General features: G+C 37.6%; 1 protein-coding gene across 1 annotated transcript in view; it reads right to left on the bottom strand.

Annotated features, from left to right (window-relative positions):
- Positions 1–13,675, bottom strand: part of cntn4 (contactin 4) — a 284,000-nt gene that overhangs the window by 33,061 nt on the left and 237,264 nt on the right. Inside the window, exons 13-15 of the mRNA XM_053636675.1 lie at positions 7,807–7,982; positions 2,584–2,701; positions 309–467 (exon numbers count right to left, since the gene is read on the bottom strand). Of these exons, the coding sequence (XP_053492650.1) occupies positions 309–467; positions 2,584–2,701; positions 7,807–7,982 (453 nt within the window). The remainder of the gene's footprint in view (positions 1–308; positions 468–2,583; positions 2,702–7,806; positions 7,983–13,675) is intronic.

The following is a 13,675-nucleotide window of genomic DNA, read 5'->3' on the forward strand; positions in this document are numbered from 1 at the left end:
ATTTGTTTGGATGGCCAGTCCTGGAGAAATTGGTAGTTGTTTGAAATTTGTGCCACTTGTAGATTATTTTCCTTACACTGGAATGATGAGATCTTTTTTACTTACTTTTTCCATGTGACTGATGTTTTTTGTGTTAATTTAAATTGTGAAACTTTCCATGGGGTGTACTTATTTTTTCACATGACTGTACTTCATAATCATGTATTTGGCAGGGAGCAAATAAAAAATAGCATTCTTAATTGATTGTAGGGGACTTAGAGGAGGGAAGAAAGTGTGCTGATCTGATGCAGTCTGATAAGGAGCCCTACCTGTGGTGACAGCTTGCCATCCCAGTGAAAAGGGGGTTCTAGCCTGGATAGTGTAGGTGATAATTGGACTGTGATTATCAGGACCAGGCTTCCAGGAGAGAGTGGCTGTGGAATCTGAGAGTTCTTCCACATGGACGCTGGTAGGGGGACCAGGGGGACCTGAAGAAAAATGACACACACACACACACTCATACCCACACTGTAAGGCTGTGTTGTGGCTTTATTATCAACAACTACCCAAACCACAGGAGTCTAACTAGTAAAACTTCCTTAAACACAGTGGTGCTTGAAAGTTTGTGAAATCTTTAGAATTTTCTACATTTCTGCATAAATATGACCTAAAACTTCACCAGATATTCACACAAGTCCTAAAAGTAGATAAAGAGAACCCAATTAAACAAATGAGACAAAAATATTATGCTTGTTCATTTACTTATTTAGGAAAATAATCCAATATTCTATATCTATGAGTGGCAAAAGTATGTGAACCTTTGTTTTCCGTATCTGGTGTGACCCCCATGTGCAGCAATAACTATAGCTAAATGTTTCCAGTAACTGTTGATCAGTCCTGCACATTGGCTTGAAGGAATTTTAGCCCATTCCTCAGTACAGAACAGCTTAAACTCTGGGATGACGGTGGGTTTCCTCACATTAACTGCTTGCTTCAGGTCCTATTTCTATTGGATTAAGATCAGGATTTTGACCTGGCCATTCCAAAACACTGACTTCATTCTTCTTGAACCATTCTGTGGTAGAACGACATGTGCTTAGGGTTGTTGTCATGCTGCATGACCCACTTTCTCTTGAGATTCAGTTCATAAACAGATGTCCTGACATTTTCCTTTAGAATTTCGCTGATATAATTCAAAATTCATTGTTCCATCAATAATGAAACCAAACATAATGCTTCTCATGTAAAACCAAATGTTCTATTCTAGTCTCATCCATCCACAAAACATTTTTCCAATTGCCATTTGACTTGTCCATGAGCACTGGCTTTCTCCTTGCAACCCTGCCATGCAGACCACTGCTGTTCAGTGTTTTCCTGATGGTGGACTCATGAACATTAACATTAGCCAATGTGAGAGAGACCTTTAGTTGCTTGGAAGTTACCCTGGGTTCCTTTGTGACCTCGCAGCCTATTACATATTTTGCTCTTAGTGATCTTTGTTGGTGGACCACTACTGGGGAGGGTAACAATGGTCTTGAATTTCCTCCATTTATACATAAACAGTCTAACTGTGGATTGGTGGAGTCCAAACTCTTTAGAGATGGTTTTGTAACCTTTTCCAGCCTGATCAGCACCAACAACTCTTTTTCTGAGGTCCTCAGAAATCTAATTTTTCCATGCCATGATACACTTCAACAAACATGTGTTGTGAAGACCAGACTTTTCAGATCCCTGTTAGCAGGGATCACTACTAACCCTGTTAACAGGGTGCTCACTCAATCCTGATGGTCATCCCATTGACTGAAAACACCTGACTCTAATTTCACCTTCAAATTAACTACTAATCCTAGAGCTTCAAAACATTTTGCCACTCACAGATATGAAATATTTTCCTCAATAAATAAATGACCATGTATAATTTGTTTGCCTCATTTATTTAATTGGGTTCTCTTTGTCTACTTTTAGGACTTGTGTAGATATCTGCTGATATTTTAGGTCATGTATATGCAGAAATATAGACAATTCTACATTCACAAACGTTCAAGCACCACTGTATTTATGTGTTTTTTTGGCTTTAAGTACACAAATTAGATATAGTGTCCTTTTCTCATTAGCCTGAGTATGTGTTGCACTGTTCCATGTGCAAGCAATGTGTAAATATTCATAGTTCATGTGGTAGGGATTTATTTCAGCAACAGTGTGTCATCGGTTTTGAGTTATTGTGAGCTAGCTAATAGAAAAAAAAAGAGTTGATTTAATAAAAATGAAAGCAAAGGCTATATCCTTAAAATTACCACAAAATATGAACTAAAACACTTTATATTTCTTATATTTATCTACAGTAATTATTATATTTACTATATTCCTCTTAAGACAGAAATAGAAATTTGAAAAAGGAGTGTTAAAACCTGCATAGGACCACAAGGCTGCCTTGAAAAGGAGTGTTCCAGCCCTAATCTATCATCTTCAGTATCTAATTTTCATGTCGATATGCATGTTGATTGACTAGACCAGATGTCTTAAATTAGGTTTGGATCTAAACTTTCTGCAGGAGCAGAATTGGTCTTCCATGGTATAATCATACAGCATAGGTTTGAATGGCACCTCTGACAATCAGGTCCATGGCAATAGAGCTGCTGTCCACCTTGGTCTGCACAGCACATGTGTACTTCCCTGCATGTTTCATCTGAATGTTCCGAATCATGATGTCTCCGGATGAATGCTGAGGACAGACAGTAAGACAGTAATCAACTAAGATCATTGGTCACTTTTCTCTCTGTGTGTATTCAGTCCCAGAGAAACATAAATGCTATTCTGTTAACACAAAGTAACACTGCTTTGGCACAAATTCAAACTGTCTTGTACACACACTTGATACCAAAGAAACAAAGAGGTGGAATTAAATTTGTGTAGTAAGTAAAGGTCGCTGGACTGTTACAGTCTTGAAGATGTCTGAGCTGTTTATTAGAAATTATTTATTCATTGTCATTAATATATAAAACTTGACATAATGATCATGCTAGATAATTCAGTCATGCATTTAACCTGCAAATACATTCACTGCCCACTTTATTGCAACACCTTTACACTTGCTTTTCCATACAATTAACCAGTCAGCCTATAATGTGGCAGCAGTGCAATGCATCATGCAGATATAGGTCAAGGGTGTATTGAGATAATGTTCACATCAAACATCAGAAACATGAAAAAATATACACCGAGTCTGGACAGTGGAAGATAGAAAAAAGACCTGGTGAAGTTTTTCTAATCTTAAACTGTCCAGTTTTATTGAGTCTATGGTCACCAAAGCCTCAGATTAATTTACATTTATTCATTTAGCAGACACTTTTATCCATAGCAATTTACAAATGAGGAAATACAAGCAAAGTATTATATCAAGCGGAGAACAATACAAGTAGTGCTACCATACAAGATTTTTAATTGAGTTTTAGAGAAGCAAAGTGCACAGAGTAGAGGTGTAAGAGCCAGTGTCATTGCAGAATTTTTTTTTAAGTGTGGGTAGGGGTGTTCACGGAACAGGCCGTTTTGGAAGATAGTGACAGATTCTGCTGTCTGGATTGAGGTTGGAAATTCATTCCACCACTGTGGGTGAATAGGACTGGAATCTGATGTGGTCTTCTGCTGTTGTAGCCCATCCATCTCAAAGTTCAATGTGTTGTGCATTTCTACTGACCACAGTTGTAAAGAGTGGTTATTTGAATAACTATAGCTTTCTTGTCTGGTCATTCTCCTCTGATTTCTCTTATTACTAAGGCATTTCCACTAATAGAACTGCTTACTGCACACTGTGTGTTTTACATTTTTCACATCATTCTCTAGGAAATCTAGAGACTGATACACATGATAAATCCCATCAGATCAGCAGTTTCTGAAATACTCAAACCAGCCCTCCTGAAACAAATAACCATGCCATGGTTAAAGTCACTGAACTCACATTTTTCTCCATTGTGATGTTTGATGTGAACATTAACTGAAGCTCTTGACCAATATCTGTATGATTTTAAGCGTTGTGCTGCTGCAACGTTATTGGATGACTGGATAACTGCATGAATTACCATCATGTACAGGTATTCCTAATAAAGTGGATGGTGAGTATAAAGTGGTGTCAGTTCCGCAAAGCTTCTTTATATGGCTATTATAGTTGTCATATCATTGGTGTCCATGCCATAATCTGCTTGGGCCTTCATAATGATGAGAACCACAGTGATGAATCACACAAGGCAAAGCTAGTCACAGAAAGAAAATGAATTTATGAAAATTTAATGAAATATGAATAAAAGCATGTGGCTTATTCACACTCTTTATTAAAACATTTGAGCTTGTCAGTCCCTGGGCATAATGAGGAAAATCTCTTATAATAACTTCCTTTAGAGTCGCCTTAAACTAGTTTAGTTTTTGTTTTGTTACAGTAATGCTCAAAACCGCACCTGATGTTACACAAAGTGAATAATGTGTTTCTTTGATTCATTTTGGTTAAAATGGTCAATTAGAGGACTGACACTACATTAGAGAACTGAAATGTAGTACTCTTTTTAAGGTCACTGTATCATGGCAGATTTGATAGTGGTTAATTAAGTGGAGGAAGATCGATAGAACTAGGCAACAGTGTACAAAATACCACACAAATAGTACTGTCCAATATCATGTTAAATTGCCTGCCCCCCATCCCCCTAACCATTTGGTACAAATACCCTCCCCCTACATAAACCTACTAGTCTAGCAAGGTCTTAACCAAGCTGCCCCACATATCCAATGATTTGGAAACAGTGCCTCAGCTGCAAGACTTTATTGCTAGAAGTCCAGCTGGAAGACTGTGAAGTCTGGAAGTCTAGCCAGGGTGGAACTGTGAGTGCTGAATGGCTGTGTGCTGTAATGCAACGATGTTCAACATTCTGTCATGACAGATCATCCACTTTAGTGTTCTAGGAGCCAGGTCTGTAGCGTAGTTTATTCATGTATCCTCAATAACTGCTTTGTCCTGGTCAGAGTCTCATATCCCAGGAATACTGCCCACAGATATTCATATACTCACTCACATCTTGGGGCAATTTAGAGTATTCAGTTTACCTACTAGCATGTTATAGGAGGTGGGAGGTCAACCTGGATGAACTTCACACAGACAGCGTTACAAGATTTGAACTGTGGGCCCTGAAGGTATAAGGCAGCAATGCTACATGCTGCACCAATGTACTGTGGGTTTAAGTACTATGATTTCTCTGAAAGAAGGCAAGAATATTCTGCTTGCTCCACAATTACTACTCCTCTATAGCTTCTAGAAGCTCTCAATTTCCAACATCATAATTCTTCTCTGTGGTACTTTTGTGAGTAAATAGGCCCATAGATGAAGCTTGGCTGCCAGCAGTAGTAAAGTGCTTATTTAGTGCATGAAAAGCCCTTAATGTGACATTATCCCATTTTAGAACCTTCATTTTTTCTTCTTTCATTTTATGACCTCCTATTCCTCTCATACCCACCAATGGTAATGATATTTTACTAGCACAGAATTTAAATATCTATTTCCACTGCAGTGACAGAAACCTCCATTTGTCATTTCCACAAAGAAAAATCTATCTGCAGTGCAAAAAAGTGGATGACTGCACTTGAGTTCAAGAGCTTCTGTAAAACTTTACTGTGCAGTGTTATACTGTTGGCGTTACCAAGAGTGGAGGTAATGGGGAAGCAATGGGAGAGAGGTATTTTGGCTTTACTTAAAACTTTGGAAATATATTGATAAGGGCAAGAAGGGCTATACAGTACAAGCAAAGGCTAATTTATACAGTGCCTTCCATAAGTATTCACCCTCTTGCATATGGTTTTAACACATGGCTTTGGCTTTAGCAATTTCTCAGAAGACGTCCAGCTGTAATTGCAGCAAAGGTGGTTTTACCAAGTATTGACAAAGGGGGACAAATGTCAAATGTCTGTTTTTTGCTTAATTAACCTTGCTGTATATGTCAAGCTGATTTGTTGAGCAGTTAGGAAGTTTTCTTGGCAGTAGAAGTGTGATGTTATTAAATGCTGAACCAAATTCAAAGTATTGCAAAAATAGATCTGGTCCAGAAAAAGGAAGTGGGGTTAAAGTATTAGCAACAATACCTGTGTCCAAATTTTGGGTAAGAGTCTGAGTAAGGAATATCCATTGCCCATGCAAAAACTCTTCTACTTAGGAGAGAAACCTCCTAATCAGATGGCTAAGATGTGAAATTCATGATGCTCATTAAATATGCTCTTCATCTTTCTGCAAAAACCTATATTATTTGAACAGTGCTAAAAATGGCTTTTTTAAAAACATTTCTACTAAGTTATCCACTGTGCTCGCTCAGAGCGGTGCACCTTGGCAAAATTTACTCAGCTACTCAGTAGCAGCACAAATTATGCAGAGCAATACACAATCCAAATGTAACCTTTCTGTGTTCCTTGAAAAATACCATGTAGCAGTCCAATGGTCACAGCAGACACTCATATACTCAGATATACAAATATATACAATAAATAAATATGTACAAATACTCAGACTCACAGAACAATTAGAAAGATTTATCTTAGCCAGTAGTGTATACTGTAAATAGGCTCAGATTTAATGACATTCATGTGAATCTGATTTGTAACACTAATTCTTTGGTAAACCCTAGTACTCTGCTGGTGAACAAGTGAGGCACAGGGGTGTGCTTATATGACTGCCATGCTTGAATAAAAATACTTAACTACTGTCTTCAGCTGCATAGTACATTTTCAACTTCATTCATTATTTTCCAATCAACAGGGTGGGTGAAGCTTCTGTTTCTTACCTAGTAAATCTAATTTTGGAGAATAAGCATATGGTAATTCATTTAATAACCTCTCTGCAATGGGGGTTGCCACTATTTATTTTCGCAGTTGAATATAAAGCATCAGATACACTATATAGCCAAAACTTTGTGGACACCTTACCATCACAACCATATGTGCTTTTTGAACATCCCACTCCAGATTTAGTACCCTTTGCTGTTATAATAACCTCCACTCTTCTGGGAAGGCTTTTCACTCATTTATGGAGTGCGACTGCAGGGATTTGCATATTTAGCCACAAGAGTATTAGTGAGGTCAGGCACAGAGTATTCAGTGGGGTTGAGGTTCGGGCTCTTTGGAGGTCAATCGAGTTCATCCACCCCCGCCTTGATATACCATGTCTTCTTGGACCTTGCTATGTGCACAGGGGCATTGTCATGCTGGGACACGGGCTAGACCTTTAGTTCCAGTGAAGGGCTAAACCTCATACTTCCAAAGAAGGGAAATTGCAATGCTACAGCATTCTAAGACATCCTATATAACTGTGTGCTACCAACTTTGTGGCAACAGTTTGGGGAAGTCACACATTGGTGTCTTGGTCAGGTGTCCACATAGTTTTGGCCATAGTGTACATATTATTTGCTATAAAGAGTTGTTACAAGTACAGTAGCTTGAGTATACTTTATGAGTCTTTTGTAGCTCTACATGTAAAGAATAAAGTATATAGTATATTATGGAAATGGTTCTGCACAAATTTGTCGAGTATATCAGGTTACAGATGACTACTCAAGCTTCAAGCAGTGCCCTTTTAGAAGAAGAAGCCCATGCACAACAGTATGCATTATGGCACATAATCTCAGCCTAGAAGTAAGATGTAATGCTTATAATGCAGCTAAAATAGCTACATTATAGCTAGTCTTCCAACTTCCAAATTCAATATTTGTATGTTTTAGAGGTCAGTTCTGTGTAAAACTGTGTATTGTCTCTTGTAACATTAGTGAAAGACACAAATACCAATCAACAAGTGTCAGTACTTACACTACCAACTTTCTCAAAGTATCCTCCATGACTGCCAAAATGGATAAGCTGCTCGTTGAAAAACCATGTAAACTTGAGCTCCAGTGAGGGGTCGTGGGTCACCTGACAGGGCAAAACAATGCTCTCACCCACTGTAACGTCCAGTGTTGAAGGAGGAGTAGTGATTACTGTGGCCTCTGTAACAATCAAGCAGAGTTCACAATTCTATTTAGTGGTCAATACTCTTAGAGTTACAAATTATTAAGAATGATTACAAATGCACAGGTTAGTAAGAGGTATGCTGTTAAACTTTTGTGGAGTCCTTTTACTGTTTTTTTTCTGTTGAAATTTAAGTAATAGTATTTATGTTAATTTTATCTGAGGCCAGGTTGAATGTGTAAAAAACTTAAAACCAAAGACAAATGGGAAATGTACTTCTGAGTTACTCTCCACAACCACAATACATAAAAATGCCAATTACTCCACGTCGAGCATAACAAAGACAGTGCTGATGAGCCTATTGAAAAGTAATCAGTGAAAGGCAATGGACAGAAGCAGCATGTGTCAGAGACATAACTTCCCAGAAAAGTACCACTTGAGAAATTATAAAGCCTCCACCCCTAGTAGGGCTAGTTTTCAAAACCAAGGGATGAAGAAAGAGAGTGTGGAATGAAAATTTAATAAGTAAATAAATAAATTAAAGCTTTTATTCTGTAGCAAAAACAGGTTCTACCTCATGAGGGTGCTGTGTGCATGTTTGAGCAGAATTTCACCTGGAATAAATTATGCATGGCAGACAATGCCCCCCAGACAAGCCTAAATTCACACAGCCAGAATCAGGCTTTCAATCTAGGGTTGAGGATATGTCTTCTATTATAGAGCCCCAACATAATGAAATAATCTTACTCATCTCTTTTTTCTGATATGAGACGGTAAAGGCGACATTATCAGGAACAGGCTATCAGGGTTTTGTGACCAACACAATGAGGAGGCATCACTTCTTTTATTTTGAGGATGAGAGCTCACTCCAAGTGTCTGTCACAACAGCATAATAGGTGACATTGCAGTGCAGCCCATTGTTCTTATGTCACTTCTAATGTCACAGGAAAAAGAGAATGCATATCAAACAGGACAAAGAAGACTGTTGCTGAAGTTTACCAGCAGGTTATCCCTCTTTTCCTGTCCCAGTGGCCTTTCATCTCTGCTTTATAATCTCGAATCTACTGAAGATGTTGTTACTAGTCTATAACGCTCAGAGGACTTGGATTCCCTTCTGACTTTAGTGCATTTCTGGTCGAGGTCCACAGACATATAGTCAGACACACACACAAACACACTTTCTCCTTGACTCAGTTCGATTTCACAAGGCAACATTTTAAAGCATACCAAAATGTGTTTATGCAAGTCACATGTGAGTAAACTGTTCTTTCATTGGTCAGAGTGTGCCTGTTTATGTTCCGGGTTTCAAATGGCTGATAGGGATAGCTTTAATTTGAGTAATGCAAGGCCGCTTAGGGCTTCTGTAGGGCAGCTTATTGTGTTATTGTATAAATATGTATTTTAAAATAAGCTCAGTGACCATTATGAAATCTTGTTGATTTAAGTGTTAGGAATCAAAACCTTGACTATACCTGAATACATTCAGGGGAATTACCAATAATAAAACCTATATGTGTTAACTGAATACTAATAACTCAAAATAATGAGAGAGCTCAGAATATTAAAACTTCTACAAAGTGTATATTAAAACACTGTTAGAAAAGAATATACATACAGTATTCTTATTCTCTCAATTCGTTCATCTGGTTCCGCCACCACTATAAGTAGCTGATAATTGAAAAGTACTGATTTGAGTGCTCAATTTAAAGCTCACAAGACATCGCACAGCTGAGATCTGATCACACGAATCCAATGTAAATAAAAGTTAACCAACACCAAGTATACCCTATCAAGCAGTAATCTTCTTTGTCATTGCTTTCTTTTAGCTTGGTTAATACTATGATAACAAGTGAGTCCCAAAGGGCTAAGTACAGAGAGAGAAGCATCAACAGAAAACAAGGACACCGTTATATATAAAACACCCTGGGTTGTAGTCTAATGCAAGACATTTATAGAGTTGTTCAATCTGACAATCATTTCATAAAAGCAAGAATATAATTTATGCTGGATTGAAAGGCATTTGGCTGAATTACAATGTGGAATTTGTGCTTCTTGGACAAAATATACAACCTGAGGGATATTCCTGTTTCTATTAATTAAGAAAGAATAAATTATTTAAATTAATTTTGCTTGCACTATCATTGTAACAACACAACACTTAGAGTAGGGGTAAAACACTAATCCACCAGTTTATTTCCAAGTGCTAATATTAAAATAGACAGAGAATCACAGATACTCAGATGAACCCAGAAAATACACATGAAAACAAAAAGTCAAGATTAACCAATACTAACTAACATGAACATGGTCACATGGCAGCCCATGAGAACATAGATGGTGCAATGTTGTACAAAGATTGTTTTGTGGCCTCTTCTGCTTCTTCTTCTTCTTCCTTTACTCAGGTGACAAACCTGTTTTGGTGCATTGGTGCCACCTTCTGGACTGCAGCTTAATGTTTTCCCTGCTCTCAACACACCTGAACTAATTACCTATTTGTTACTTTATTTTACTTCAATCTTTCATAATAGAGTTCCTTTCTTTCTTTAACATATAGTATGCTGGACATTTAGGTATAACATGCGGTCTCTAGCTTATATACAGTGAATTGTGTCCTCTCTCTTTCTGCTCATATTCATCAAATGATGCAGGTCTCTTTTCTCTTTGTCCCATTTCTCCTGCCAATTATTAGTAATTATAATAACTGAACTCACTTGGGATGTACCAAAGAGTGCTCTTATTTCTATATTGTCTTCTGTGAATACCTCTATAGCAGAATCAGCTCATTCTCTTTTACAACGCATGGGTGGGAACTAGAGGTGTAACAATACATGATGTTTCATGATACAAAAATTTGACCATGTGAGTCACATAGTGAAAAGCAGCATTCTATTAATTAAGCATGTAATGCAGTTGCACAGATATAGAGAGTACGCTGGTCACGTGATCACATTCTTTAATGGAGAGCCTGCAAGATATGTACTCCAACATGCATTATATTTTATGCAGTTACATGAACACATTATAGCGGTTAAAAAGGCTCTTCAATATCTTCCAAAGAACACTAAAAACTATTAAATTGACCGTTTAGGCTGATTTTGCAGCTCTAGATCTGTTGCCTTACACCCCAATGGGTAGCCTGAGAAAAGTTCTAAATGTTGCACCAAACTCTTCTTTTCCTTTTCACTTGGGTTTCATGTTTCATGTGAGATCTTTTCTAGACGCTGACTAGATTTTCTAGATGCTACTCGGGGTTTGTAACACTCAGACTAGAGTCTGAGAATAGAACTGTTCTCATAGGCAGTATTTCTCATTTGTTGTAGTGTTAGAATTATGGATTATAATCTGAGAGGAAAATACTGCTAATGATCTGAAAGTCTTTTTTGATCTCCAGTTTTGAACCATTGGATTTAAATTCTTGGTCCTGTGCACCCAGTACTTATATCATTTTTGATGCATCTGTATATATCTGTGCTCTGTGCCTTATGTTTATCTTATGCCTATATAATAATCCAATATTGATTTGCTATCAAATCTGTTGACATATATTTTACTTTTTTCTTAATTTGGATTTGCAGCTTTAAATCAACATAGGGTATCAGGAACAGATACCACCACCAAGGGACAAACATTAATATTTGTAATCCCACATTATGTGGATCCTGTTCAAAGCTTTTTCAAGTTTACATAATTATATTCCCAACACTCTTCCATATGACTTTTCAGTATAACCCAATAACACTTTGTCAGGTTCTTTCTTATCTTCAATTGCATATCTCTTGTTCCCACCTGTATTCCAGGTATATTTGAGAAGCTCTGAAACATATTCCTAGTGCTTGTGGTTGAATTCTCTCTTTTGAAATGTTATTTATGATCCATAAAGCATCCATAATCCATTGCTGACCTGACTAGTTCACAATATATAGCTGACACACTAATCCAACTCTGCTAAGTACTTTTATTTTTGCATTTATTTACCATTTTATTAAATGATACACCTAAAATTCTTACAGAAGCTTACTCTAATGTTTCCTCATACAACTTTAAATGAATGTTGAGTCTTGTTCTTCTTTGTTCATTTTAGTTACAAAAAGATAGACTTCCGAATTATTTGACCATTTCTTATCCTTTTTGCATGTTTTACTAGATATTTCATGTTATCCCCCTTTCCTATAGACAGCATATACAGATTTGAAAAAAGATGTCATTGATCATGATGTTAATTATAATTGATCTTCAAACACCACCTTGTTTTCTGTTGGATAATTTTGAGCATGATGTTCCTATTCTTCAAGTGATACATTTTCATGTGATTCATTTACGTATAATTCATTTACATGTGATTCATTTTCATGAGATTCATTTTCATGTGATTCATATTCAAGTGATACATTTTCATGTGATTCATTTATGTATGATTCATTTACATGTGATTCATTTACTAATTTGCTTCTCTTTAAATCCAGTTTTAGACTGTGATATTACAAAGGTCCTCCCAGATTATTACTTGCTACACTGCATGAGATAACCCCAGTAAAATTGCCTCAATTCTATAATATAATTTGTTCACCATGTTAGGTTTAAATCCTCTAAAAACAGATTCGCAATTAAATAACATTACATCCTTCAAAGCATTGGCATGTTCTGCTTACTCTCACAATCCTCCAAACATCCACACACCCAAAGTCTCCATAAACAAATGAGACAGCAGTGTATCCTACAAAAACCGAACGTTGTCCACAATGTGAAAACAACTCGGAGAGTAAGCTGGACTAACCAACAAAATTACCAAGACTGATAAACAGTCTGCACACAATAATAAATATAATGTCCTTACCTTTTAAATACTTGTAACAAATAATATAACAGTGTAGCACGTAAAGCCGAGGAGATAACACTAATAAAATTAAATAAACAGAAACTCTAACCCGGTCAGAGCATCAAAACAGAGAAGCACATTAATACAGAAGTAAATTTTAAGAGGAGTAAATCCACAAAATCTAGGCGAAGTAATGCAACGACAATATCTTCAATAAGTATCCGAATTCTGTAGAGCTGGAAGGCCGAGTGCAAAAAATAAAAATAATAGAAGAGCGAAAAAGACTCCGCTGTGTAGATGATGCAATTCACCCCGATATCAAGAGTTTAACATAGTCTCCTGCTTCCTCCGCTGAAATAAAGTCCTTCTGAACACCGTTATATGTAATGTGAAGCCGAGCTGGGTGAAGTATTCCATAGCGAGCGCCCTCAAAACCACGAAGTTGACGCCTAACCTCGTTAAACGCGGCCCGGGCCCGGGCTGTCTTGGCTGTGTAGTCAGGGAAAACGGAGATGATCAAATCCCTCACTTTAATGCAATGGAGTTCTCTCGCACGGCGTAAAACGTCAACACAGTCACTGTGATAGTGGAATCTGCACACAATAGCTCGTGGTCGTTCACCAGGCTTGGGCTTCGGCTGAAGGGTCCGGTGGGACCGGTCCAAAACCGGCTCCTTCTCCAGACCAAACGCCTCTTTTAACAAGGCCGCTACAGCAGCGGTTGTACAGGTGTCAGCGCCCTCTGGAACTCCCACTATCCTAATGTTATTGCGCCATGACCTCGACTCCAAATCCTCACATTTATTCTCTAATTGAGTCACGGTCACAGTGAGAGACTCGATAGTAGTCTTCATATGAACTATGTCATCGGTGCAACTGGAGAGAGCGTGCTCCATTTCCCCAACAGTACCTTTCA

The sequence above is a fragment of the Ictalurus furcatus genome, chromosome 11, assembly GCF_023375685.1.
Source record: "Ictalurus furcatus strain D&B chromosome 11, Billie_1.0, whole genome shotgun sequence".
NCBI lineage: Eukaryota > Metazoa > Chordata > Actinopteri > Siluriformes > Ictaluridae > Ictalurus > Ictalurus furcatus.